This window comes from Prunus avium, chromosome 7 (genome assembly GCF_965620075.1).
Source record: "Prunus avium chromosome 7, drPruAviu1.hap1.1, whole genome shotgun sequence".
Classification (NCBI taxonomy): Eukaryota; Viridiplantae; Streptophyta; class Magnoliopsida; order Rosales; family Rosaceae; genus Prunus; species Prunus avium.
In genome coordinates this window covers 38,433,226-38,461,121 of record NC_142290.1, presented here as the reverse complement: position 1 = coordinate 38,461,121, position 27,896 = coordinate 38,433,226, and the positions used below count along the sequence as shown (strand labels likewise).

General features: G+C 38.7%; 6 protein-coding genes across 8 annotated transcripts; 3 read left to right on the top strand and 3 right to left on the bottom strand.

Annotated features, from left to right (window-relative positions):
• The first annotated feature begins 672 nt into the window (after nt 1-672).
• LOC110752557 (ATPase 8, plasma membrane-type) lies at nt 673-6,168 on the top strand. Its single transcript, XM_021953237.2, has 14 exons — nt 673-1,308; nt 1,413-1,631; nt 1,767-1,904; nt 2,036-2,350; nt 2,457-2,783; nt 2,873-2,992; nt 3,109-3,231; nt 3,355-3,459; nt 3,564-3,873; nt 3,973-4,487; nt 4,578-4,751; nt 4,915-5,097; nt 5,223-5,392; nt 5,672-6,168. The coding sequence occupies exons 1-14, from the start codon at nt 1,261-1,263 to the stop codon at nt 5,766-5,768; spliced, it is 2,844 nt and encodes a 947-aa protein (XP_021808929.1). The 5' UTR covers nt 673-1,260; the 3' UTR covers nt 5,769-6,168.
• Nucleotides 6,169-6,652: 484 nt separating this feature from the next.
• On the top strand, nt 6,653-9,874 carry DRS1 (DROUGHT SENSITIVE 1). Its single transcript, XM_021953367.2, has 5 exons — nt 6,653-6,919; nt 7,008-7,746; nt 8,255-8,661; nt 8,998-9,096; nt 9,462-9,874. Exons 1-5 carry the CDS (start codon nt 6,789-6,791, stop codon nt 9,676-9,678), a joined length of 1,593 nt encoding a protein of 530 aa, XP_021809059.2. The 5' UTR covers nt 6,653-6,788; the 3' UTR covers nt 9,679-9,874.
• Nucleotides 9,875-10,051: 177 nt separating this feature from the next.
• Nucleotides 10,052-14,232, bottom strand: LOC110752663 (tubulin-folding cofactor B-like). Of its 2 annotated transcripts, XM_088255949.1 has the most exons (7): nt 13,797-14,232; nt 13,579-13,697; nt 13,338-13,399; nt 13,197-13,238; nt 12,507-12,640; nt 11,258-11,327; nt 10,052-10,414 (listed from the first exon to the last, which is right to left on the bottom strand). In XM_088255949.1, exons 1-7 carry the CDS (start codon nt 14,051-14,053, stop codon nt 10,367-10,369), a joined length of 732 nt encoding a protein of 243 aa, XP_088112075.1. In that variant the 5' UTR covers nt 14,054-14,232; the 3' UTR covers nt 10,052-10,366. The 2 variants fall into 2 exon arrangements, with proteins under 2 accessions (XP_088112075.1, XP_021809061.1); XM_021953369.2 differs by lacking the exon at nt 10,052-10,414 and having other exon boundaries at nt 11,252-11,366.
• A 129-nt stretch (nt 14,233-14,361) lies between these two features.
• On the bottom strand, nt 14,362-18,169 carry LOC110752661 (protein PHOX1). Of its 2 annotated transcripts, XM_088255948.1 has the most exons (4): nt 17,645-18,169; nt 15,271-17,329; nt 14,953-15,174; nt 14,362-14,835 (listed from the first exon to the last, which is right to left on the bottom strand). In XM_088255948.1, the coding sequence occupies exons 2-3, from the start codon at nt 17,324-17,326 to the stop codon at nt 15,026-15,028; spliced, it is 2,205 nt and encodes a 734-aa protein (XP_088112074.1). In that variant the 5' UTR covers nt 17,327-17,329; nt 17,645-18,169; the 3' UTR covers nt 14,362-14,835; nt 14,953-15,025. The 2 variants fall into 2 exon arrangements, with proteins under 2 accessions (XP_088112074.1, XP_088112073.1); XM_088255947.1 differs by having other exon boundaries at nt 15,271-18,168.
• Nucleotides 18,170-19,371: 1,202 nt separating this feature from the next.
• On the top strand, nt 19,372-22,840 carry OS9 (ER lectin-like protein). The gene is made up of 8 exons (XM_021953240.2): nt 19,372-19,596; nt 20,629-20,705; nt 20,903-21,106; nt 21,368-21,439; nt 21,977-22,092; nt 22,161-22,227; nt 22,317-22,423; nt 22,533-22,840. The coding sequence occupies exons 1-8, from the start codon at nt 19,515-19,517 to the stop codon at nt 22,693-22,695; spliced, it is 888 nt and encodes a 295-aa protein (XP_021808932.1). The 5' UTR covers nt 19,372-19,514; the 3' UTR covers nt 22,696-22,840.
• Nucleotides 22,841-23,380: 540 nt separating this feature from the next.
• NUB1 (ubiquitin-associated (UBA)/TS-N domain-containing protein) lies at nt 23,381-27,896 on the bottom strand. Its single transcript, XM_021953383.2, has 11 exons — nt 27,454-27,896; nt 26,394-26,516; nt 26,182-26,278; nt 25,897-25,932; nt 25,530-25,717; nt 25,330-25,432; nt 24,859-25,040; nt 24,708-24,785; nt 24,451-24,553; nt 24,277-24,370; nt 23,381-23,990 (listed from the first exon to the last, which is right to left on the bottom strand). Exons 1-11 carry the CDS (start codon nt 27,753-27,755, stop codon nt 23,638-23,640), a joined length of 1,659 nt encoding a protein of 552 aa, XP_021809075.1. The 5' UTR covers nt 27,756-27,896; the 3' UTR covers nt 23,381-23,637.

The window sequence follows — 27,896 nt, the reverse complement described above, 5'->3', positions numbered from 1 at the left end:
CAATTTTGCTCTCAATCCCACATGGGTTTAACAAAAGAAGATCCCAGAAACTCCTTAAGCAATTTATGAGTTGAGCAAGTGTTGAAACTCGTTCAGCAATATGTACAGGAATAATCACTAATTTAACTATGCACAAAACAAACTTAACTAAAAATCCCCAAGAAACTCTTTGTATGTTTAGATAAAAGACAACTACAAAATAATGTGATTCTTGGAACGAGAGAGAGGGAGAGAGAGAGAGAGGCAAAACAAAGATGAAGGAAAAGGAGGAGGGGGCGGCAACAAGGGATAGGGCACTGCCGAGTGCCAACATTGGCCGCTACATTCTTCTTTTTTTATTTTTTATTTTCATTTTTTCCTAAAGGGTAAAATTGGAACTAATATCCTGCTGGAAAAATAGTTAAAAGTTTCTTTTAATAAGGAGACATGGCAAATTATGAGTGAGTTTCACTAGTTGACATGGTGATACCGTACCACTCTATAATTTCTCCACATAACACATGAGTCACCCCAATTGAGTGGACAATATTGATGGGCATATTATTCTAGTGAAAAGCTTTAGGATTTCAAAAATGAATTAAACAAAACTCTACCCTTATTTTCAAGGTGTGTTGTTGATACAAAGACATTTCTCGTTCTCATCATATATTCGAATGCATTGTATTTCTTTTCTATATTGGCAGAGCCCATCGAATGGTATTGGTTTGATAGTTAATGATTTTACTTCCTTCATTTCAATCTCGTTTGGACACACTTAACAAAAAATCCAACAACAAACCGTACAGCTCAACGTTGCAGGTACGGAAAGACAAGCCTCCATTCCAAATATGAAATATGCATGCAATGTCTCAAAGCAAAATATGGCTGCCCCGTGTAGTTTGGGCAGCCACAAAAGGCTCTAACAAACATATCCCAGGATGCCGAAGTGGCAAAACAACATGCAACAACAGCACAGCAATCCACGGGCCACCCTCCATTGTCTCCCTCTCGCCCTTGCTATAAAAGCAGGGTCGGCTCAAGGGGCAGAACTAGGCCAACAGGAAAACGCAGAGTTAGGCTGTCGACAAATCTTATTCTACTTTCTTTTACTGAGTTTCTCCCCGTCCTCTCTGTCTCTTCGGAAGCCTATGGCCGACGAGGAGGCCTAGAGGCTGAGCACTCCTTGTGGCGGTACAGAAACAGACAAGGCTAGAAGACAAAGCTCTAAGACACCAAGAGACTTAAGAGCCTAGGACGGTGTTGCTGTCATCTAGCTACATCATGGCCAACATTTCATTAGAAGATGTCAAGAACGAGAACCTTGACCTTGTAAGTCCAGGATGTTGAGATTTGAGTCTGCATGTGTTAAGTTTTCTTTTGATGGTATGAAGCAAATGTGATTGATTTGTGTGTGTGTGCGCGTGTTTATGTAGGAGCGAATCCCCGTCGAGGAAGTGTTCGAACAGCTGAAATGCACGAAAGGGGGTTTGACATCAGAGGAGGGCCAGAAGCGGCTGCAGATCTTTGGCCCAAACAAGCTTGAGGAGAAAAAAGAAAACAAGATACTCAAGTTCCTGGGATTTATGTGGAATCCTCTATCGTGGGTCATGGAGTGTGCTGCTATCATGGCCCTGGTTCTGGCAAACGGAGGGGTAATATCATCATTAATTCCATAATATTATAAGATTCATAACACAAATTCACAAATTAATTCAATTAAACACACATACTCACTCTCTCTCATGATCGTCATGTACTTATTAACAAGAATATTCTGAACAATGCAGGGCAAGCCAACGGACTGGCCGGACTTCGTAGGTATTATGGTGTTGTTGATCATCAACTCAACCATCAGCTTCATCGAAGAAAACAATGCTGGTAATGCCGCAGCAGCTCTGATGGCTAGTCTAGCCCCCAAGACTAAGGTGCAATTAATATTAATTTCTTCATCCGTATTCATTCTAGCAGCTCCATTTTATTTATTAATACTATAGCTCACCAAAGATATCTATATAGATAAGTGAAGTGCTTAATTATAATTTATAACTGCATGTAGGTCTTGAGGGATGGAAAGTGGGGAGAACAAGAGGCAGAAATCCTGGTACCAGGAGATGTGATCAGCATCAAGTTGGGAGATATCGTCCCAGCTGATGCTCGTTTGCTGGAAGGAGATCCTCTCAAGATTGACCAGGCTGCCCTCACCGGTGAGTCCCTGCCTGTTACCAAGAACCCGGGAGATGAGGTCTTCTCTGGCTCTACTTGCAAACAGGGTGAGATCGAAGCTGTTGTTATCGCCACTGGTGTCCATACCTTCTTTGGCAAGGCTGCTCACCTTGTGGATAGCACCAACCAAGTTGGACACTTCCAAAAGGTACGCATTCTTTGTCAGCAGTCACCGAATTTATGTAAAGTATTGTTTGATTCAGTTTTGAGTCCTTCAGTTCAAGACATTTACTACTTTGGTGTTGTCTTGACAGGTGTTGACATCCATTGGTAACTTCTGTATATGCTCCATTGGTGTGGGAATGGCGATTGAGATCGTGGTGATGTACCCAATTCAGCACAGGGCATACAGAGATGGTATTGACAATCTGTTGGTGCTTCTGATAGGAGGTATCCCCATTGCCATGCCAACAGTCTTGTCCGTGACCATGGCTATTGGGTCTCACCGCCTGTCACAGCAAGGTGCCATCACTAAGAGGATGACAGCCATTGAAGAGATGGCAGGGATGGATGTCCTTTGCAGTGATAAGACTGGTACCCTTACGCTCAACAAGCTTTCAGTTGACAAGAGTCTGATTGAGGTCAGAGATTAAGATAATATATATTGATTATTTGCTTATGGTCCTCTTTTTGTGATTAGTACTTATTCTGGGTGTGATTACAATTGCAGGTGTTTCCCAAGGACATGGATAAGGACACCGTGATCTTGCTCTCTGCCAGGGCTTCCAGGGTTGAAAATCAGGATGCCATTGATGCTTCAATTGTTGGGATGTTGGGCGACCCCAAGGAGGTACACAATTCAATCCTCGTCTGCAATCACCATTGAATTTTTTTCTACTCCTCATCTTCCAACATGTGGTCATTGAAGCAACTTAGCTTTATTATGCTTTAATGGTGTTTTTGTAGGCAAGAGCAGGAATCACTGAGGTGCATTTCCTGCCCTTCAATCCTGTGGACAAGCGCACAGCAATCACCTACGTTAATAGCAATGGCGACTGGCACCGGTGCAGCAAGGGTGCTCCTGAGCAAGTAAGATAGTCTTCTTGTACCAATATAGAGCGCATATTATTCCTGACATATAAGTATATCCGCCCCTAGCTCACTTTTTTAGCTTTTCAACATTGACGTCTAACTATTTCGCTCATCTGCCAGATTATTGACCTTTGCGATCTCAAGGGCGAAATGAAGAAGAAGGCCCATGCTGTCATTGATAACTATGCTGACCGTGGTCTTCGGTCATTGGGAGTTGCTCGGCAGGTGAATAACTTATAAGCATGACAATATGAATCTGGTGTTTCTTGTATCTCCAGAGAGATGAATTTCCTGACATAAGTTGGATCATGTGCTCTATCCATTTACAGACAGTTTCAGAGAAGACCAAGGAGAGCGCTGGCGATGCATGGGAGTTTGTGGGACTATTGCCTCTCTTTGACCCTCCAAGGCATGATAGTGCTGAGACTATCCGCCGGGCTCTGGAACTTGGTGTCAATGTTAAGATGATCACCGGTGACCAACTTGCCATTGGGAAAGAGACTGGTCGCAGGCTTGGCATGGGCACTAACATGTATCCTTCATCTACCCTTCTTGGCGAGAGCAAGGACGAGTCCATTGCCTCCATTCCTGTGGATGAGCTCATTGAAAAGGCCGATGGATTCGCTGGAGTCTTTCCTGGTAATTAAATCGTCGCTACAAGAATTAAAAAGGAAACAAATATATTCTAATTCACTGGTTTTAGACTTTCAACTAATGCATATATATTTGGGCATACAGAGCATAAGTATGAGATTGTAAAGAAGCTTCAAGAGAGGAAGCACATCTGTGGGATGACTGGAGATGGTGTGAATGATGCCCCAGCACTGAAGAGGGCAGACATTGGCATTGCAGTGGCTGATGCAACTGATGCAGCTAGGAGTGCCTCAGACATTGTTCTGACAGAGCCAGGACTGAGTGTGATTGTGAGTGCGGTCTTGACAAGCAGGGCCATCTTCCAGAGGATGAAGAACTATACAATTTATGCTGTTTCCATCACAATCCGAATTGTGCTGGGATTCATGCTCGTTAATCTCATCTGGAAGTTTGATTTCTCACCTTTCATGGTCTTGGTCATTGCTGTATTGAACGACGGGACTATCATGACCATCTCTAAGGACAGAGTGAAGCCATCCCCTCTCCCCGACTCATGGAAGCTCAACGAGATCTTTGCCACTGGAGTTGTCCTTGGTACCTACATGGCAATCATGACTGTGGTCTTCTTCTGGCTTGCATATAGCACCGACTTTTTCGCAGTAAGTGAAGCCCACTAAGAGATCAAAATGCCAACACTGAATTGATGATTAAAATCTAAGACAAATGCTAACAATTTCAACTATTTACAGAAAACCTTTGGCGTGCACCACATTGGGGAAAACCCAAAACAACTTAACTCAGCTATCTACCTACAAGTGAGCATCATCAGTCAAGCGCTCATCTTTGTGACTCGATCAAGGAGCTGGTCCTTTCTTGAACGCCCTGGTGTCATGCTTGTCGGTGCCTTCCTTGCTGCACAGTTGGTTAGTACCTTTCTCTTTTCACTTGCATGTATTGAAAAGTACTTAGTTTTAGTATATCTTTTGCTGCCTGTGATCACGATAACTTGCCTAAGCAATAGTATATCTTCTGCTGCCTGTGATCACCATAACTTGCCTAAGAAAAATTTGGTACTTTGTTCCGTAGGTGGCCACTCTCATTGCTGTGTACTGTAGTTGGGGCTTTGCCAGAATTGAAGGCATTGGATGGAGATGGGCAGGTGTCATCTGGATCTACAGCATTATCACCTACTTCCCTCTTGATATCTTCAAGTTCATAATCCGTTATGCATTGACTGGCAGGGCCTGGGATAATATTGTCCAGAACAAGGTTTCTATACAACTTCTTGACCCTCTGATTTCTTCTTAGCTCTATCTAGAAGTGTTATCCATTATACTATTTTCCTTCCCTTCATGACTTAATCTTGTTTGTGCATGTTTTGACTACCTATCAAGACTGCGTTCACATCAAAAAATGATTATGGCAAGGGTGAGAGGGAGGCACAATGGGCCTCAGCTCAACGTTCACTTCACGGACTCCAGCCTCCAGAAGCGTTGTTTCCTGGAAACCACGGGGAGCAGTCTGAGCTAGCTGAGCAGGCCAAGAGGCGTGCAGAAGTCGCAAGGTAAGAATTTGAAAAAGGGTATCCGAAACTTCTAAATGCCACCAGGATCCAAAACTTTTAAATGAATCCATTTTCATTGTGATTACAAAAATTTCATGATATCAGAAAGTGACTTGAGCAATCAACATGATGCTTCCTTCCTTGTATCGTTAACACTGTTCGTTTCAAGGTCCCCTTCGAATGTTCTGTACAAATCCACACATACGAGAATAAAATTATTTGAAGTATCTAATTACTGATTTGTACATATAATTAAACTTGCATTGATTATATATGCAGGCTGAGGGAACTCCATACATTAAAGGGGCACGTTGAGTCGGTGGTTCAGCTCAAGGGACTAGACATTGACACCATCCAACAACACTACACTGTATAGAAAATGGACATGGACCATGGCTGTATGTATATGTATCATATATATATATATATATATATATATATATATATATAGATAGGGTGCCATTGTGCCAAGGAAGAGATAGACATGGAGTGCTCAGGGAGAATAAGCTACAACTTATATATTATATGTATATTTTCTATTTTATTTTATGAGTAGAGAAGGTAAATGCTGGAATAACCAGATGAATGGATTTGTTGTAGTGGATCATAGACAGATTGTGTCCACACACACGTAGACATACATGCATACGTACGTATATATATATATATATATATATATATATATATATATTTATGTAATCCATAGTATAGACTGTATGGCAAGACTCCATTGTCTTATTTTCTTCCCCAAAAAAACTTCATTTCATTAAGGCAAATTTTCCTCTCAGTTCTTTTCAAAATGACTGGACTTTTTTGCTGATGCGACTCCACGTGGACAACAAAATGATTAAAAAAACTTACAGAATTATTTAAAGTATTTAAAAACCTAAACATAAACTGACAAATAATAAAATAAACTGGGGAGAGCGTTCGTTAAAATGAAAAGAGTTTATTGTCCAGCAATAATAAAATCAATTCAGCCTCCCCAAATCCCCTTCTTGTCAAATTGGTAATTGCAAAATTCACCCTTGCAATTGCAAAGGCAAACCATAGATCACATTCCACACACCAATCAACGTTTTTAAGCCTTTGGGGGCTTTTCTTTCTTTTTTGTTTTTTTAAGAAGCTTTTGGAGCTTAAAGACAAAAATAGAAAAAAGAGAGACATGTGTTAGAAGGCGATTGGTCCATGGCATGAGAGAGAAAATGTTCATTCCCGCCAGTTTTTTCCCGCCAATAGTCACGACATGTAGGTTTCCCCAAATCGATAGCCCCACAACCGCCAACATCAGTCCCTCCAACTTCGAAGCCCTCTTTCTCTCTGTCTCCCTCACTTTCCTCTCTGAGACTCCCATCGGTCACTCTCTCTGCTTTTAATCTTTGCATTACTCTCTCTAATGGCGTCTCCAGAACTCACAGACTATGAGCGGAAGAGGCTCGAGAACATTCGCCGAAATGACCAAATGATGGCTTCTCTCAAGCTCCATTCCATCGCTGCCCAAGTCTCTGCCTCAACCAAACGCCCAAGGTTCGCTCTCTCAATCTTTTTTTCTGTATGTACATGAAAATCACGATTTTCAGTAAAACCAGTTGCTAATTTCTGGTTTTAATGGTAGGGCTGAGACCAAATCGTACAAAGTATGTCCGAAGAAGCAACCCAAAACCCAGACCCCAATTGTTATAAGGCGTTCTTTACGTACAAGAGGTTTACCTCCCGATGCCAAGGGCCTTAGCGATGATGCTATCGAATCCATGGTCAGGACCTCAAAATCTCCGAGCCCATCGAAGGCATCGCCTCGCGACTTGGGTCCTCTTAGTATGAGAGATGCGTATAGTGGAGCGTCGGATCGAGCTCTAATTGAAGCCCTTTTGGGTATTGCGAACAAACCCCAACTGAGTGCTTCAGTAAAAGGTGAAATTGGGAGATTTGAGGTTTCCAAAGTTGAGAATTCGAGCGGTGCCTGTGAGGGAATAGACGGGCTTACTTATGGTTTGATTAAGAAGGAAGATAATGAAATTGAGGATGGTTTGAAGTCGGAGCCTTTGACTGAGGGCATAGATGGGATAACTTGCGGTTTGATTAAGAAGGAAGAGAGTGAAGTTGATAGTGGTTTAAAGTTGGAGTCTTTGACTCTGAATTCGGAGAATATAGCGCGGGTTGTGCCAGGGAGAATTACAAACGTGAGTTTTTTTCCTTGTACTAGTTCAAGAATGGTTGTGGTTGGGAATAAGTTTGGGAATGTTGGATTTTGGCATATTGATTCTAAGGAAGAGGAAGAAAGTGGGGTCTACTTGTATCATCCCCATACAGGTCCCATTTCAGGGATTTTGATTCAACAACATTGCATGTCAAAGGTAAGTTTTATCTGAACGTTTCGTGTATGGTTGTAAAAGATGGATATTTCTAATTTGATTAGTCCTTTGGTTTGTAGTAGATTGCCCAGAATTCTCTTGATAACTTGGTTTGAATGTTAAGAGAGACGAATCTATATGTTTCCAACTCCAATTGTTAAGGTTATAAAGCGACCCACTTATATATGCTTTAAAAATGTACGTTAAAGTTCTGTTATTTTCTCAGTTATGTCTGTTCACACATTAATGTTGTTTACCATGCTGAACTTCTGAGTAGTAACATAAGAAATGGAGTTTGGAAATGATGTGGTAGCAACTCCCGTTGTGAATGGCACTTTATCTCAATGATAATGGGCCCTTTTTTTGTTTCCTTTGAGGATGGATGCTTTCTACATGGGAAGATTTTGTTATGATGATCTACAGCATGTAATGGCTAACATATGCTCATTTTAATCTTGTTATTGAGATATGTCTCAAGTTTTGATGTTAAAGCTAACATATGATAATGCAGATCTTTACCAGTTGTTATGATGGATTTATCCGGTTGATGGATGCTGAGAAAGAGGTGTTTGATCTAGTACATTCCAGTGAAGAGACTATATACTCCATCTGCCAACAATCAAAGGATCCAAAATGCTTATATTTTGCTGAGGGTCATGGAGGTTTAAGTGTCTGGGATGAGAGAACAGGAAACTTCTCAAACCAGTGGTCTTTGCATGAAGACAGAATTAATTCCATAAGCTTTAACTCAGAAAACTCTAACGTCATGGCTACTAGTTCCACAGATGGAACAGCCTGCATCTGGGATTTGAGAAGTATTAATGCAAATAAACTCAAAACTTTAAGAACAGTTAGCCACAAAAGGGCTGTGCATTCTGCTTACTTCTCGCCATCTGGAAGGTCTCTAGTGACGACAAGGTGACTATATTGTGCTGTTTTAAACTTCAGTGGAATATTTTAGTTCCTGTCTGGAACATGTATGCTAGCTTTGGTTTCATTCATTTGCTTAACAAATACTGTTTGTTAATATAAGCTAAACAGCGATTTGAGAGTGCAAACATTGATTTTCTTGCTGAATATTTTTCATGAGATAAATCGGTAGGGTTGGTGTATATGCTTCTTTTTACTATGTAGTACTAGTAATGTTTCTCAAGGGTCTAATGTATCTCACGTAATGTGTATATGGTGATTAATGAAATGCGTTTAAGTTGATCTCACTTGTGGTGGGACTAATTTTCTAACCTCTTCATGCAGTATTGACAACACAGTTGGTATATCAAGTGGAGTTAATTTTGAGGACATATCAATGATATACCATGATAATCGTACTGGTAGATGGATTTCTTCATTCAGGTATGATTTTTACCAGATTTTGAAATGCTGATGTGACTTGTCTTCGCTTAATTCTTCTGCCTGATTTCTATCATAATCTGTTTTTCAATTATAACGTTTTCTCAGTTTTACATTTAAAAAAGAATATCTGAGAAGTCTTTCAATTCAATTATTCTGACTTTGGCTAGTGTTTAGCCTTATTCCGTACAATGGTAGTGATGCCAAGAGTAGATTCACCTTCTGAAGAGAAAGTTGTAGTGGTTGTGGATTGAATTATGTACCCTAACAAATTTATTTTTTGTTGGTAGTAAAATACCAAATACTAAATTTTGCCACCACGAAAAAAGAGGTCGGTTTCTGACAGCTGCTTTTAACACTGGAAACAGGGCAATATGGGGCTGGGACGATGAATATGTCTTCATTGGCAATATGAAAAGAGGTGTAGATGTTATCTCCCCAGTTGAAAGAAGAACAGTTTTCACTTTACAGAGCCCACACATGTCTGCAATTCCATGTAGATTTGATGTTCACCCCTTCAATGTTGGGATGCTAGCAGGAGCCACAAGTGGAGGCCAAGTTTACATATGGACGTTGGGCTGCTAGAATCATCTAGTTTGTTAAAACATGATGAATTTTGTACCTTGAGACAACAGAGGTTTGAAACGAAACCCATAATGAGTGCAAATTAAGCTTGTACGTTGATAAGCTTGTACGTTGATTTGTCACATGATATTTCTTTTCTTTTCTTGGAGAATCATGTAGTGCAAATTAAAATTATCAAAGTAAGTTTTTTTATTGATATCTCTCCCAATTTGGAGGCCATTGATGGCCGCCTTGCTCGCATGTGCCCAGGGCTATCCCACCATTAAAAGCTTATTCACCACTGGCTTGTACCCACACACACACACACACACAAAAAATATTTTATTATGCTTGACTAGGAATTTTTTGTAAAAAAATTCTAGAACGTGAGCCCTTTTAGTTCGCTGACTAGACCCATTAAATCAGTAATACAATTAAAATTTGTGATTGATAGCTAAAACAACAGCTCAACTACAGGACTAAAAGCATACTGTTCGGCCCAAGTATAATTCCAATGATTTCTTTATATTGTAGAAGCCTCTTTAATGGTGGGATTGAACTCCCTCACTCTGAACTCTCATTGAAGAAGCCTCTTTAACTCCCTCCCAATTATATAACAACTTGAACAATATAAGGAAACTTCAAGGCGATTGCCCCAAAAAGGTTATGTAGAAACATGAAATACATAAGTACTCTCCCAAAGACCTGCTTAGATTTCATCCTCCTCGAATGGATCTCGTTCAGGGTAGTCACCAACCTGAAATTGCACTAGTCACATTAGTCAACTCCATGAACAAGTCATGCAGGAAATACACAAAGGCATTCAATAGACTGTTAGCAAAAAGGTTTGAAGTCAGAATTTTACAATGATATTACTTATCCGCTGTGAATGAATATAAAGAAACCCTTTCAATTAGGTCATTAAAAGCAATTTCATTTCACATAAGACACTTAAGATGGAAATGGTATGTGCACCAGAATGGTAGGAATCCAATTGCATTTAACAGTCATTGCTGACTCCACGATTTGCAATTAACCAAGTCATCATTGAGGAATAGTTCCTAAGCTAACTCCCCGCCTTAACCTTGGGTTCTTCTTCTAATGTATAACAGTAAAAGTCTTAATTTTTATTTATTGAAAAACACTCACACCTTCTAGATTAAATTGTCAAATATGACTCCATATACCGAATTTTACCTTAATCATTGACAAATTTCATTTATCACACTTTTGCAACAGTTCACAGTAATACAAAATCTACGAGTCCCTCTTAACAAAACTACCTGAGACATATCACTTAGTTATCACAGTTTGCAACATTGGATGACAGTCCATACCAAGAAGGATATAGGTGAACTTTCAGCTTATCCAGGGCTAAAAGGTGAGCCCCAAACTATTGTTCTGTTCATGAAGCGGTTGAAATACCACAGATGGGTGACAACCTATGAGCTAACAGCTCATATTAAACTTTAAAACAAACACAGTCCTGTTACTTGTGAAACAGCCAATCGAACCAAACAATAATATACTCCACATCTTGATAGGAAAATCAGGAAAAAAAATCATTTCGAAGTGTTCTAGAATACAAATGCATACGAACCTTTACTTTGTCTGGCCGAACGATTCCACCATGAAGTTGGGGGCAATTGAAATATCTTGTTCCTTTTACCCTATGATATGAAGAAGAGGAATCTCAACCAAATAATATGCTGAAAACAGGAATGCAAATTTAAAATAGGCAATTCAAAAATGTCCACTCATGGTATAGCAAAATCACAACATGAAAGAATTTTGGTTCTATCAGATTTAGTAACATACCAAAGATCACCAACACTGTAATAGACACCAATTTCAAGAAATATAAGGTTGTATGTGCAGAATTTCAGAGGGAAGAATATTCGAAATTCACCAATCTTAGAAACTAGTTCAGTGACAAGAATGGATACTGATTGGATACATACACATATGGAGTGAGCCCTAAATTCTCCAAAGCATTTAAAATTGTATAATATGAGTTTAGATTCCATTATCTTTGTAACACATAACAATTAGTGTTTCTTTTTGCTCGTAGTGCACTGTAATATAATGTTGCACTGAATGACACAAACATGATTTACCAAACCTGATAAAAGAAAGAAAGAATGAAGAAAAGCATGCTGTAACAAAACATGTACACTACTAGCTAAAAGGAAGAACAAAAATAATAAAGTAGAAGGGAAAAAAAAGTGTATCTTTACTACCAGACAATATTACATGTTATCGGCCAAAACCAGATGAGAAGCATCCACCAATTTAACACACACAAAACCAAGCGTCAACCAAGAATTTACTTTCTGCAGGTAAAATGAGAGTTATATATATTATTTCCTATGGGAATTTTCTCCTTGAGCAAAATATACTCAAGGGAATGGAAAAAGTGTGATACTCAATCAAAAGATAGCAGACGTAATATATTAGCTCATAGTCTAGCTTATAGATACTAGGCTCTTTTTTTTTTTGGTTGAACTACTCTCTATGTTGAATTCAAAGACTTGAAATTGAAATCTGCTTTTATTTCTTAGATATTTAATACATTAACCACACAAAAAAAAAATCACGTAAACATTATCTTTTACATCACTCTATGCAGGTTTCTTTTATTTGAACAAAACAATTTCTTCACATGCACTTTCTGTCCTCAACGTCTATCACTAGATGCACTCACAACAATAAATGATATTAACCTTGCTATGATTATTCTAAGGAAATGAGAAATTGTTAGGAACAACAGAACCAAGCATATACCATTTTTATGATTGGCACATGAGATGCCAAAAACAAAACATAGCATGAGTCAGGAGCTCACTTACATGCCATCATGCTTTCCCAATGGTTCATCATATTGAACTCCAATCCAGAAACCAGGAGCCAGAGATTCTGCCCGACCAACAAATTTAACAACACCTCTTTTATCCCCTGGTTGAACTTCACATCTATCTCCAACCTTCAGCATATAAAGTAGGAGAACTGAGGCAATCATGAATATTGTTTTACAATAAACACGAAAAGAAAATCCTAGTTAGCACATAATAAAATATGAGGAAGATTTTGGAGAACCAAGAATGCTTTCAACTCCTACAAAAAATACACGCAAATAAAGAAAAATGATATTAACACATAATCCTATAAAATTACAGTTCAAGATACATCTAGAATGCTGAAGAAAATGCCAACTGCAACTGGAAAATAATCCAGCTGAATGCTTGAAACCAACAAGGTAAAGTTAATGACACAACATTACCTCATGGAAATTTAAATGCTACAGACTTTAAATCCTTCAGATCTTAAAAATATTAGACAAATAATTATGTCATTTCTTGACCAAAAAACAAAAAAATTATTCATTTTTGTAGTCTGTGGATGCGCCACAAAGCTAATTCAGTCAGTAGTACACTGTTAAACTATTTAAAAAGACAAACTGAGCCTTGCGGTTCATGCTTATGACCCAAGAACTACTAATACTTAAACAAAAAAGAAAGGAAAAAGGAAACAGGAAGCACCTTGATATTTACACAGAGATCTTCCATATTGTTCTCTGGTATCTGCGAACAAAATTTCATTAAACAAACTTCTGAACATCTCAGTTTGATTTGACACTCAATATGCATCTTAAAGGAATAAATAACATAGGTGATGCTTACTTTATTCTCAAAAGCTGATGGGTTCTGAGATGCCAATTTGTCCTTAAATTTTCTAAAAGTCCCTGAAACAAAACCACAAACATGTGATTACAAAAATAATACATAAAGAACAAATAATAACTATGCCCATTATAATCCAAACAGAAATGAAACCAACTCTCAAACAAAACTGTAAACATCTGGATTGAACCAAATACACTTCACAAGAATTATACACATAACAATATATTGGGTAACTTACCATCTCGTTTCTCATAAGCTTCTTGGGAAATAGTGTACTTCTCCACCAACGATGTGTCCTCAAGCCACCCACCAGAGGTCACCGATGAAGGGTCAAGATCTATAACATGTAGCCGGTAGCTTTCAATTTCAAACACACACAACCAACAATAATCACAAATTTAACCAAATCACAAATAACAAGAGAGAGAGAGTGTGTGTGTTTGTGCGTGTACTGACCCGTAGTGAGGGGAATAGAAGCCCAGGGGCTTGGAGTTGTCGTTCAAAACGGAGACTTGGGTGTTGGCGTCGTCATACAGGTGGATCGACATGGAATCTACAGAAGTGCCGCATTTACGCCATAGCTTGTCCTTGACGGACTCCACGGAGCTCTGTAGGGAAAAGCGGATGTCAGCAGAGAAGGTCTTGAGGTTCGAATGAGTTACACGCAACAGTATGGACTCGTCTCCTTCGATCTTCTGCAACCGAGACGCCATTTTCTTCAATGTGAAAGCTGTGAGCAGCTCTACCACTTTGCTTTAATCTAAGAGCAGTGAATTAGGGTTAGGGTTTGAGATTTGATCGAGGCTGAAGAAGAATTCACAGTGAGAGATTGTGCGAGTCGTCTCACTGTTACGAAGCTAAGCTAGGTTGGGATTCTGGGAAATGGAAAGGCGTCTGCTTGATGACAATGTCGTTTGTGAATCAGGTATAATAGACAATGTCGTTTGTACCCTACTAGATGACAAAATATTTAAGGGCATTATTGACTTTCACCTCTTCATTTCACATTCTAATACAAATAGGCATCGCAACCAGGAGAAATTTTTATAACAGAGAAATAAGGAAGTGAGGTTTATAACAACAGTCTCTCATTAATCCAATACAAGTTTTTCCCCTAAAACACACTACTACACCAACAAACTAAAAGATGTTAAATTACACCCCAAACTCACATCAAACTACATCAAAATAAAACAAAATAAATAAATAAACCAAGAACATGCCTTCGGAATTGGATCGTAGACGCTTCAATTACAAGTACAATCTATTCTGACAGAAACGATAAGCGATGTTGATGAAGGCAGAAACTAACTAAAATGAAGAACTGCAACTTCACCTCCAATCCCCTTACGTCAAAAGAGAATGAAAATTTTTTGCTTTCTGAACAGCTACTACTCACAATCAAATTTTGAATCACAACTATCCACTGTTTGTAAAACTAAGTGGCCATGGCTAAAAGCCTGAAAAGTACTTTACAGGGCAGTAGCAAGAAAACCTGCAAAAGAAACAAGCCTTTTGATGATTAATTCTAAAATGACTTTGTACATGAAATTTTAACCATGGCACAAAAAGCAAATGGAAAGAGAAATGGACAAACTCAACTCATGCCTACCTCAATGTGCAGGATTATATGCTCCAATCCATGGCGTTAGGGCAGTAAAAGTGTGTCTATCCAATGCTAATTTTCAAGCATGATCCAAGGCATGATAAATTCGGGAAGCTCGTCTTCGAAGTAATGGCTCCAACCGGAATGATGGAATTCCACTCTGCCACTTTTTTGCTTCATGCATCTCATTCCATGCTTGTACTATCTCATCAATTTTGAATCCCATACCTGTACAGAAAATGAGCAATTAAATGTCTAAGCTAGTTAAAGAAATGGCAGCAGTAGATCATTAGTTTCAGAGTGCAAAACTTTGAATTGTGTCACCTTCCAATGCATTATCATTTGAAGAGTGGTTTTTAACCATCACAGCTATATCTGTTGAAGAAGCCCCAGCAAGTCCAAATTTTTCAACTGCAACTTCCAAACATTCGTGCCATACAGGTAGCCCTAATTTGAATTCCACAATAGAACGCTCATAGAGCATGGTGCCCCATAGGAGATTTATCTGACACCTCATGCTTGTAGCCTGGTCTGCAGCTTCATGTTCTGATATGTCTCTAAAAATTCCATCCAAACCCATTTTCTGCAACTGGGATTTAACACTACTTGGACTGGAGAGTTCACTGAGACGTTGCTCTTCCAATTCCTCCCACAGCTGCATGCCTTTTTCCATATTGTCTTCAGCATAGTTATAAAGTCGTAGAACCTCTGTAGAAGGCCACGTCTCCAAATCAGCATTGCTGCTAATTGCATAATACCAAGAAAGTTTTGCCTGTTCAAACTGCTGCTGCCCAAGGGCCAGATAGCCTTCATAGAAGTCTGGTTTTATCTGCAGCGCTTCTTCATATCTCCTTCCTGCTTCTATGTATTCTTTTTGTGCCCAATCATATGCACTTTGGATATTTGAAATGATTGATTCTTTTGAAGAATCTTCTGTGAAATACACCTTCTTCCTTGCCCTGGCCATGTGAACATTTCCCCAGTTGAACAATGCTAAAGCTCCCATTTCTTGAAACTTCTCTCCTGCTATGTCAAAAAGGTCTTGGGCTTCTTCACTTGTAACTGTCTCCTCCATAGCCTCAGAATAAAGCTTCACTCCAAGTTCATGAAGATCCAAGTATGCATCAGATTCAATCCCAGCATTGTTCTTGAACAGCTGAGCAAAATGGATTATCCAATCCTCAACGCAAGGTGACCCCTTCATATCCTTCTGTTTTACCACGCTACCATTCTCAGCTACATTATTTTGCTGTACATCAAGCTTGTGTGCTTCAATTTCCAGTTTCTCAAAGAATGGATCCTGCTCAGGGTTAACTTCCACCACGTAAAGCCTGACAGAGCCTTCCGATTCTGCTGATCCTTCAGCCCACCTCAGCTCTTCATTACTAGTGATTGTAACCAAATCACCTTCTTGGTCTCTATATTTGATAAGAACTGCTCTTGAGCTAGGAAACCGATCACGGACTACCTCTCTCAGTTGCAGGAGGGTGCAATTAACTGGCAACTGAGCCCATCTTATATCCTCTCCAAATACCAATTTCACACTTCTTTTAGGCACTTCTTCCTTGGGACTACTGATTTTCTCCTCCACAACTACCTTGACCTCTGCCTTCTTTTCCTCAGCTATTTCCACAGCCTTCTTTTCTTCAGCTATTTCCACAGCCTTCACTTCCTCAGCTATGTCCACAGCCTTCTTTTCCTCAATCTTGTCCTCGGTCTTCTCGTCAATATTTTCTTCAGCCTTCTTCTCTTCATCTTTGTTGCCCTTCTTTTTCCGATTCTTCAATTTCATTACTTTCCCTGGTAGTAAAGCATGAGTTGGTTCAACATAATCTGGAGGCAGCTCAATTACTGTGTCATTCACCCTCAATCCCTTCTTCTCAAGTACACTTTTCACTCTTTCTGCAACCTCTGTTGCCATGATATTGTTTGGCTCCATGCTCAAAACAGTACCAACATCTCTCAGAGCCAAATCCAACCTATTCAAAGCCTCATAACACTTGGCCCGCTTCAACAGCGCCTTACTGTACTTAGGTGTGACTTCAAGAGCCAAATTACACTCATTGATAGCCTTGGGGTAGTCACTCAGCCCCATCTGCATATAGCAAGCCGCCATGTTACTCCTAAGATAGGATACATCGATATGATTTCGCGGAAGCAACTTGAGGGCTTTCTCATATTTCAACATAGCTCCTTCATGGTCCCTCTTCTGAAACAACTTGTTCCCCTCGTCCTTCAGTTCTTGAGACATTGAAATGAAAACTGCTGTGTCCTTATCATAGGCTTTTGGGCTATTATCCCCAGTTTTGCTTTGATTTGGAGCCTCACCTGATTTTTCTCCTGCACTCTTCTTCTTTTTTCCACCTTGCTTCCCCATCATGCACTCAACAATTCATAAAAAATGTTTGAGCCAGAATGAAAACTAATACCTAATCTAACTACAGGCCTGAATGCTCAAAAACCAAGTAGCTGATCCAATTAAGTAAACAAGAAAACCAACAACTTATTGCAACCAAGTCCTTTAAACGAGAAAAAGCAATCCAAGCCCAAAAGACAACTCAATACAAAACCTTTAAAAGGTGACCAGAATAATTCCAAAGAACTCTAAACTTCTAGTTTCCAATAAGTACACTTTGAAAACAGATCCTCACAATTCAATCGTGTATTAATACAACAAATCAGAAAAAGACAAGCATACCAGAAGTAAATCTCTTTTCCCAGAAACGAATTCCACCCAAGACCTCCTATTGTGGGCTGAATTGCTATGAAAGAAGTTCAAAATCTGGAGCTACTCCCTTGAAGCTCAACTGGAATTTCTTTCAGCAAAATTTCAAGACACCACAAACTCAGAATACGAATTCCCTTCCCTCTAAATCAGGATTTGTTACTGCCCATCCAATAATAAACAAATCCCAATTCAGAGAGAAGCAACTGACGCTTTGCAAAATCAAAATTGTCGTTCTTTTTTCAGCAGAAAAACAAGATTTTGGTGAGAAAGAGAGAGAGAGAGAGAGAGAGAGAGAGAGAGAGAGAGAGACTTATCTGGGAAATGAATTCTCGAGAAGAGGCTCCGGGTTTCACAGGAGAAGCTCAGACGAGAAAATGAGAGAAAATCTGTGGGTGAATGGGATGTCAGGAATGGAAGGAAAAAAACCGTCCAATGTCCGTTGGCTCCTTGGTGATGTGTGAAGAGAAGATTTTCACTGCTAAACGTAAACGCCACAAAAGCAGAGAAGATTCTGATAATTTTTAATTTCTTTTTTTGTTTTCATTAATATATTATCAAAACTAAAAAGAATTAATGTTTAATATGGTGGGTCCCCCGTTTCCGTGAATTCCAAGTTTCTTGGGGATTTTTGATCCGTTTGCTACTCCAAGAGCAATCTGTTTGTGAGCTGCTTGGGTTTGCAGTTGGCTTCTGTTTGTCTGTTAGTTTTCTTCTACTTTTTTTTTTTTTTTTTTTTGGGGCATTTGGATTGGGTGTATAGATTTTATGCTTAAATATATAAAATACAACAAACAAAAAAAGTCACCTTAACATCAGATTTCCATGTTCTAAATTTATGTAGTTCAACATTAAAAAACAAAAAACAAAAATTACTGTACCATTTTCTAATAATTAAGATATAAATCTAAAATATTGAGCAGTATCTAGAAGATAAAACACATTAATCTAGAAGCTTAAAAAAAAAAGTAGGCATAAATGAAAACTCTGGCAATAGTCATTTCCAAGAGAAAATGTATACAAGTGGGGAAACAGAGGGCATATAAAAAGATAATGTAAACAAACTGAAAAAACAGAGGGGATAAATATTTAGTGGAATTTGGAAACCCATAGAAAATGTATATATTCAATATAGTGGTTGTTGTGTGGGACCATTGTCATCTAGCTACCAATGACTGTTTGCCACGTGGCTTGCATGTGAAAAAAAGTAACGAAGGGTCGAGTATGGCGAGAACCATTCAACTGCCAATCACAAAGCAAAGTGTAGGGGATAAGAAAGACAGCCTGTTCGGGAAGCTGAAAAAAAGGTGGACTTGTGGACTTTTACAATGCGTGGCATGTATTCTAAGCTACCGGCCACCGCCAGCGTTAATGTTTGTTTGTTAGAATATTTGAGGATGAGGGTTGTTTGCCTTGTTCTTCTTGTTGTTTAATTTTTGCTGTAAATCTAGTCAACAAATTATTCCGAACCAACTTGAATTTGGATAAATGCTAAAGCCCAACCCAATCCAACCTTCTAAAATAAGAAGAGGTTGGGCTTTGCAGCCCCACAATTACTTAAAGACTATTGCCACGTCAACTCAGTGATTTGACAAGAACCGAACTGTCCACTGTGTCAAAATTACAAGTGAGCACATTACGCGGCGTCCATTTATTGGCTAGTCTGCGTGGAGGTGTTAAAACAACCACAGCAGTATTGCTGCATCACTTATTCTCCTTCTTCTTTGTGTTCTTCGTCTTCTTCTTGACGTAGCAATAGCCAAGGTTTAATACCTCTCCTTCTCTAACTTCTCTTTGGGTTTTGAGACATCTTTTTTTTTTTAATCTCAAAAGGAACAAAAATATGAAGTTGGTAGTGTTTATTACTCAACTGTACGTTCTGTGCCACCTTGTCTTGGCCGATCAGATCTTCCCAGCTCACCTAGGTAATTACCCACTTCTCAAATCCATCTATTTCCCTCTCATATTTGCATAATTTCATTTTTTCATTGCTGAAATTATCTAAAACCCATCGTTGTTTTAGTGACACCCTTCCTTCTTTGATACAAAATCATGTCTTGCTTACCCAATTTAAATAGTTTTTTTTTTTTGGGTATCAAGGGGGCAGAAGCCCAGAATTTTAGTAAGTTTATCAACTACATGTATATATATATATATATAAAAGCGTGTGTGTATTTGGTTTTTTAGTGTTACATCAATCGTTGTTAATCAGATGCTGAGCTTGAAAACATTGGTGGAATTTGAAAGTTGTTTGCACTTGAGTAAGCCTTGATTCAGAGGCTTAATGGTTCATATATAGGTTTCTGGGATAACGTAAATATGACGAATTTTCAGCTCAGCTGTGATTATTAACGGGATGATCAATTTGAATTGCTATAGGACTGCATAGAGATTTCTACTGGCTTGGCAATACTTCAAATTAAACCACATTGAATTGCTTTAAGTTAAGCTTAATTATTTAAATTTGTACGTAAAAAGCCTTTGTCATTTAAGTTACAGCTTCTAGCTTAGTTGAGTTTGAAAGCAGTTGAAGGGGTCGTAAGCTTGTTTAGCCTTTAGTCTGAAGGGCCAAACTTTGTTGTCATCAATTAGTAGAGACTGGAATCGGGTTGAGAACGGGTAGTTTGTGGAAGGCACTTTATTGGCAAACAAAGTATCAAGGAAAAAAATTTGAGTTGCCAAAAGGATTGTTCTTAGATATGCTGAAGTGATTCAGCTGTAGTCAGGTCAGCGTTGAAACTGACTGTAGATTGTAACATGAATAGGAATCTGTGTCTATGATTTTAGGACCTTTTGTAATGCAATCACGATCTTTACATTAGGATAATCATCTTGTTCTAGCTTTATTTTTAACTATAATTAGAAACTAGATTTTATTTATATGATTTGTTTGTTAAATTTGATATCTTTTACTGCAAAATAAATTTCTTTTTTCTTCTCCATCAATTGATGAGCAGGTGGCACATTTAGTCGCAGCTCTCGTGAACCAAAATACAAGATTGAATTCCATCCTGAAGACTCACCTTTTCATCCTGTAAGCTAAGATTGTATTTTACTTGTATTTATTGTTTGTTCCTATATGTATGTAGTTGTTATATTTTGATGCTTTGAAACTTCCCCGCCCCCGAAAGGAAAAAAAAAGTTTTTTTTTTCTTTAGAATATAAAAGTACATATAAACATTGATCCTCCACAAACCATGTTGATCTAATAATTGGGTACAAATATTGCAGGAGGATGGTCAAGAGTCTGTGGTTATGCCAAATAACAATGGACAAAATTTTATATGTTACTTGCCTAAGGTGGAGGAAGCCAAGAGTGGGAAGCAAGTCCTTCAGCATAATATAAGCAGCGTGATTGTGGAAACTGAGAAACGAGTTAAAATGAAGACACCAGATGAGCTGCTTGAAGTACTCAAGGACCAATGCTTTATCAGAGTAAGATTTGTGACATTAAAACTGTCTTCAATTCGTCCCATGGTTTTGTAGCACATAAATATTTTTCCTCTTACAATTAATTTAAAAAGCAACACATCTATTATTTTGGTTTTTATAAATAGATCAAATCTGGTGAGGGCGCCTACGAGTAAATTCTCTTTACTGTTGCTCATAGTTATGTAACCTATAAAACTACATTAGTAACCAGGTGATTATGCATTTACTGTACATTATGCTAACATAACCAACTCCTTTATGCAGCAAGAGGGTTGGTGGTCATATGAGTTTTGCTATCAGAAGAGATTACGGCAAATTCATTTGGAAGATGAGAAGGTATTCTCCCATGTCCCTCTCAAATGCTCACTTTAAAATATAATGTACTTCTATTGTTAGTTCTTATTTCTGATGCCTCTTTTGAAATATGTTATCCGCAGTATAACTGTATATAATGAGAGGAAGAGAACTAATATGCCTCAAATGTGTTAATAAGTACCACATTTATCTAGATGGTCTTGGGCTTTAATGTAGTGTTGGCACACTGTATTTGATGCATTCCCGTAAGTGTTAACTACTTAAGTATTAGGGTTGGTCCTGGTTGGGTAATCCTGCCTGTTCAATGTGTTTCTGTTCCTCCATCCTTGTAGTGGTTATAGTGGTATACGTAGTAGTTGCTGTGGTACAGGTAGTGCAGACATCGGTCAATTTCTTACATTGGTTTTCTTTTCCAACTTTTCAGGAATTAAAACCAGTTGCATTAGCATTATTATCGTCATCTTTTTAGATATTCTCATTTCTCGTTGGAACACTTCAGACCAATTGAAACCCGATAATATTAACCATGTAATTGGCTATTTTCGTCTCTTATTACAGGTGGTTCAGGAATTTATTTTGGGTATATATGATGCAGAGGCCACTGCTGCTGTCAACCAGAATCTTTCTGACATATCTAGACTTAAAGATCCACGGTCAAAAGATGCATACCAAAGGTATGATTTTGTCTTTATCAAAATGCGTTAGATTGAGTACAGTTCATCAAATTGCACGGTTCATATAGGTATCATGCTCACCAATATACAAATGGGACTACTTGTGATCTTACTGACCAACAACGGGGGACTGAGGTATTAAGTTACTAATTTATATATATAATGTAGTTTTTAATTTCCTTGCGCATCTCTTCTTCCCGCCCTTACTTTGTATGCATTTGCAGGTGAGATTTGTGTGCTCAGAGGGCAGAGCTATGATTAATTCAATTACAGAGATAGCCACTTGCAAGTATGCAGTTACAATTCAGTGCCCCACACTTTGCAAGCACACGTGAGTCTCCGTCCCTCCCCCTCCCTCCCCCACTCTGTTATGTTTTGTGCGCATCTTTTTTGTGGTGTTATGTTACTAGTAGCTCTAATGACTAGCTTTGACCCAACAGAGCATTCCTAGCAGAGAGACCAGTATGGCAGGCCATTAACTGTAATGTGCTTCCCAAGGATTACAAGGAAACCAAAGCAGAGGAAGAATCTAATATTAAGCAGATAGTTTTGGTCGCAGACACAGACAGTGAATCTCCATCTAATGATGTTTCGGATGAGTAACAATATATTGATTCGCAGAATCTTTGTGAATACCAGTGATAGTCAACCTAATGTATTCATGTATCTTCTGATTTCTTTTGCATTTCTCACAAGATAGAAACATATTCTCATTTCCTCTATAACGTTGTTGTCCCTTTAGGAGAAGGGATGTTTTTTTCTTCTCCGTTTACCCCTGCAGGATTTCGAAGAAGTTGAAGATGTTGGGACCAAATAAAAAACATTACATATATTCCACAAGCCGTGATATTTATTTACACTAAAGTTCAGTGTATTATTTGGCCCGCTCAAATTCTTACACATGCCTTTTGCCCAAGAAAGCAAACCAACCATAGAAACCAATTCTGAAACTCACTTTTACCCCAAATAAGCGCTTTCCGACATCAGAGATGGAAAAGAGCTTACAACGTAAGGCCATGTTAATGTCACAGCTGGCAAGCCATTTCAAAGAAAAAGTTGTCAAAAAACAAGATAGAATTGACATAACACAACAAAATGCTTTATTAGTTATACTAATTTGGTACTTAATCGATTTCAAAATATTTTTTTTGGTTACAATTTCAAGATAACTTTCAATTTTGTACAATCTTACATTTAAAAACTGAAATCACATTCTTAATATTATGCGTAGTTTACTCTATTAAATGGTTAGATTAAAACTAGCGATTTGCATCGAGGACGATCGGGCTACACAAACGACATGTCATTGATATTAATGGGAAAAAGCGAAAAAAAACGGTGTTAGATGTCGTTGGGATAAACGACAGATATATAGCAGCATTAATCATCTGGAATGCCAATGGTAACTGTAGAGCCATCACCACAACTAAGTCTAACGCCTATACTGTTTTCATATATACCATTCATTATATATAATTTACATAGAATCTCCCTTGCTTATTATCAGAGTTGTGCTCTTCTCATTGGGAAGATGATGGTCTCTCACTATTTGCCTGCCGAGTCCAGCAGAGCCAAATACTCGTTTATGGCTTCACCTTCTTTGGTAACTTCAAGGTCATAGTCCGATAAAGCGTCTCCTTGCGCTAGTTCACCAGCAAGTTCATCTTCCATCTCAGCATCACGCTCTCCTACTTCACCAGCAGTTGAAGGACCCCCAACTTCACCATTTTGATCAACGTTATTATTCAGCATTGAAACAAGAGAATTTGCAATGTCATTAGCAGCATCAGTCGGGATATTGTTGCTAGCAGCATTTGTGGGGTTTCCTGCATTTTCTGAGAGCAACTGCTGCAATACTTGCTCCATCGTCCCCCCAGCAGCCTGAAAAGCTTCAACCACTGCATACCAAGTTTAACATCAGAGCCTAGCTACTTCTCAACCTCGTGGAATATTAAGAAATTGGACATTGCTTTCTGACAATGATAACAGTCTACGACAAAGTTCGATAAAAATGAAATTGTGAGGGTGATTTGGCCAATATTAGCTCTAAATAATAACAGGTAAAGTCAGTATCTCAGAGAGATAGCGGGGTATCTAAGTAATCTAAATAGAAAACATAAACATAAGAAACCTCCATAAAACATGCTAAAAACATGGTTCTGCTAACAGGCCTTTGACAAGTACCTCTTGATCTTTCGAAGCCCATGCCTACAAGCGCTTCAACTGAAGTATTAACTGCTTGGCTCTGTCGTTTCCTTTTCCTCGACTCAATATATACCTACAGGTCAGACAAAGTTAGTAATGTTGAAAATGTCTAATTAAATTAAAATAATAATTATATAGAAATACGCAGGTGACCTGTATGGAGGAATTAGTTTCTGGATTTGTCAAATCATCCAATGCCTTCTCAGCGTCATTCTCATTTCTTCTAAGCGCTTCAGCAGCAAGCTCCTTCTCAAACCTGCAAAGTCAAGCAACTCATAGAATGAACAATGACAGGGGCTCATGTTTATGGACATAAATTATCTTGAGCAGACTGCCAGTGAACCATCATTTTGAAACAAGCATGCCCTTTCAATTAAAGAATGATGAACAACTTGTCTTGGCTTGCGTACCCAATGGAGACCAATTGATTCAATTTCTGGAGATCCACAGCTTTCTTCAAAGGCGTTGTCCCATACTTCTTTTGCTCCCTGCCAATTTGTTGGTTTAAGTAACAGTACAAACAGAAACTCAAAGAAAAGTCGATCTTAGAAAGGCACCCACATAATTTCATCTCGTCGCCGAATATCTTCTTCCCGTTTTTGGGCTCTCTTGGCCTTCTGCTCAACAAGAAAATCAACAGCACTAGAAACATCTTGATTGCTAATCCGCAATGCCCTTTTTGCATCTCGTTCTCTAAACCCCATGCTCATAACAAGTGATAGGGCTTCATCTGGCACCTGTAGCTGGTATCAACAACCAAAAATGTACTCAGGTGCATGTTGCAACATAGATGTAGAGATGGTAGGTTACTTGGATCTTGTTGAAAACTACTGGCATCACCCAGAAAAGTGAGAGATCAGGAATATCAGCACTTTGCAGATGTAATTTCAAACATGGTGTGGCAGTTCAGAAATAATTGACTGCAAAGTTTCAGTGCAACTTATGCATACAGAGTTCCAAAACAACCTAGCCAGGCAAAGCTAATCCTTGTGTGCATAATATGTTTGGCACCTTCCTTGTAATTCAACTAACCTGGGTGAATTTGCCTTGTGCAGAAGCTAGCACCTTCCTTGATTTCTCAAACTGACCACTGTGATACGCCACCACCCCTTCCAGCAGCTCCAGTCTCAAATATCTATGATGAGAAAACGAATAAGTGATTAGACCAAAATTATCCTGAGTCGTTCCGAGGAACATTCAGATCAAATATGCCTAGCAGTAAAAGTGCTCACAGTGCAAGCTCTGGGAAGCGGCCTGCCTGAAGGAGTCTGACACGAGAAGAGTCCTTTCCATGAGCTCGTTCAATTCCTTCTCTGGCTTTCTCAAGGCGAACTCCTGCCACTGAGAGCCAGCTGATGTCTCGGAGCATGAAATAGCACCAAACCATATCGATTTGCAGTATTGGAGGATTGTCAACAAGCTGAAAGCAAGTATGCGGTCAAACAGAAAAAGATATTATACACCGATATTGAAGTATATCTAAGAAAGAGAAATGAATCTTGATATATTTTGATGTCAAAGTTACATGGAGGCCACATGGAACTTGACAACAATATGGCTCAAAGTGATAATGATAAATCTTCAATACGGCTCACTCACCTCTATAACCTTCGGGTCAGAAAGAGAGAAAGCCTCCTACAATAATGAAATAACCACACGTGGATTAAGCAACACTCTTAGTCACAGAATCTTTTCTGGCTGCATACTTCAATATATAATAATTTGTTTACTACAGAAACATGTCCAAAACTGATATAACTAGAATTGGCATGGCATAAGGCATATAACATGAGATATTAGGCCATCAAATCAAAAGATATCTTTTATCCCAGGGTTACAGATCATATATCAAATTATCAATTGCAACAGGCACTAGGAACTGACCTCTCCCATGGCAAGCACTTCTAATGCATCTTTATAATTTTGTCTTTTAATTAGTTGTTTTCCATTTGTATGAAGCATCAGGCCCATCATGATTGCCCTGACAAATGACAGTTCAAATCTTTAAAATTAAAATGTGACTGTATGCCATTAAACTTCTCACAAAAGGAAGTAAGTGCTTGGATCAATTCTTGAAACCTAATTTTCTATCATACCGCTGATCAGTCTCAGATCCCAACTGTACTTTCTTTCCACTTTGATCTTCAAGTACTATATTGAAGTCTTCAATCGGCAATGAACCATCTGCATGTCTCTTGGCCAATGCAGTGGCAGCTGCCCTATTAAGGTAATAGGTACATTACCAAGTTAAAAGTGGAACATAGACATAAACAAATCAATAAAATAGGCCAAAATGTGCTATGCCCCGCTGATATAACAATCGGGGACCATTATCAGTGCCAGATGATAGAGGATCACTAAGTCAATAACTTCCTTATTGGAAGGTATTTCACTACCTCTAGCTCAAAACTATTCACTATTTTACTAGGTCCAAACCTGCATTCTCAAGAATAAAGCAGCCTATATGTCCCTAGAGCACTGTTTACAAACTCTATAATATTGGTACATCCAATCTTTAATTGGGTTACAAAACTGACCTTTTTTACTAACAAAAGGTTACAGTTCCTGGTATTTGCGAAGGACTCATTAGCTTGGATAGGAAGAAGCAGAAGAACAAGAAGAAGAAGAAGAAGAAGGCTTATTTTGGATAAAATTTACACCTTTTTGACTACCAAACACCATGAAGTCACAAAACTGAGATTCAAATTTTCTTTTTGACAGAGTCCTCAATAACCAAAGAAAGACAAGATGAAAACACCAAGACGGAAACAATCTTCAGAAGTTCACTGATATTTCAGTTCAGTTTTCGCATAAAAGTGCTTTAGCAATTCAGCTCCAAAATCATATTGTCCCTCTCCAAACCTTGATTTTCGTTTTCCATAAAAAATAACAAGACGAATTAAATTCAAACAGAATTTGCTTCATCAATCCGAAACAAAATACACGAAATAGATAGTTCGGAAGAACCAATAGCCAAACAGAAAACCCCAGATATATAAAAACCGATTCACAATGAACGGATTCTATTATCAAATTAACTAAAATAAGCACATTCTTCGTCAAAGGTCTGTGTTTTTATAAAAATTGAACAAACCTATGATCGAGAAATTAAAACGAACTGCAAAAGCCAAAAAGAAATAAAGTGAAAAGACTCACTTGACTCGAGCCAGTCTGCGAGAGCGTTCGTCTTCAGCCAGCAACTCCTCCTTCAAAGACTTGCCCTCTTCAGCACATACCCGACTAGCAAGAATCTTGGCGTTGTTCTTGATACCCAATTGGGCCAACTTCTCGTTTCCATCGCCGTCTTTCAAGACTCTTCCTGCGCATATCAAATTGATTGAGTTGCTCTCGCAGTTTGATCGCTTTGCAACCTCTTCTCTCAACATGGGTACGGTCCAATCCTCCAATTCAACCTCCAGCACACCCGCCCATGTCCCTGCAATCTTTAGCTTCGCCATGAGCAACACAGAGAGGGCTTAGGACAATGTGGGGCTTTCAAGAAAACGGAAACGGGGTATATAATATAGAGAATTTCTTGTTCATCAAGGCTTAAACTTTCCACCTTGGTTTTGTGTTGGACTGGACACAGTAAGTAGGAC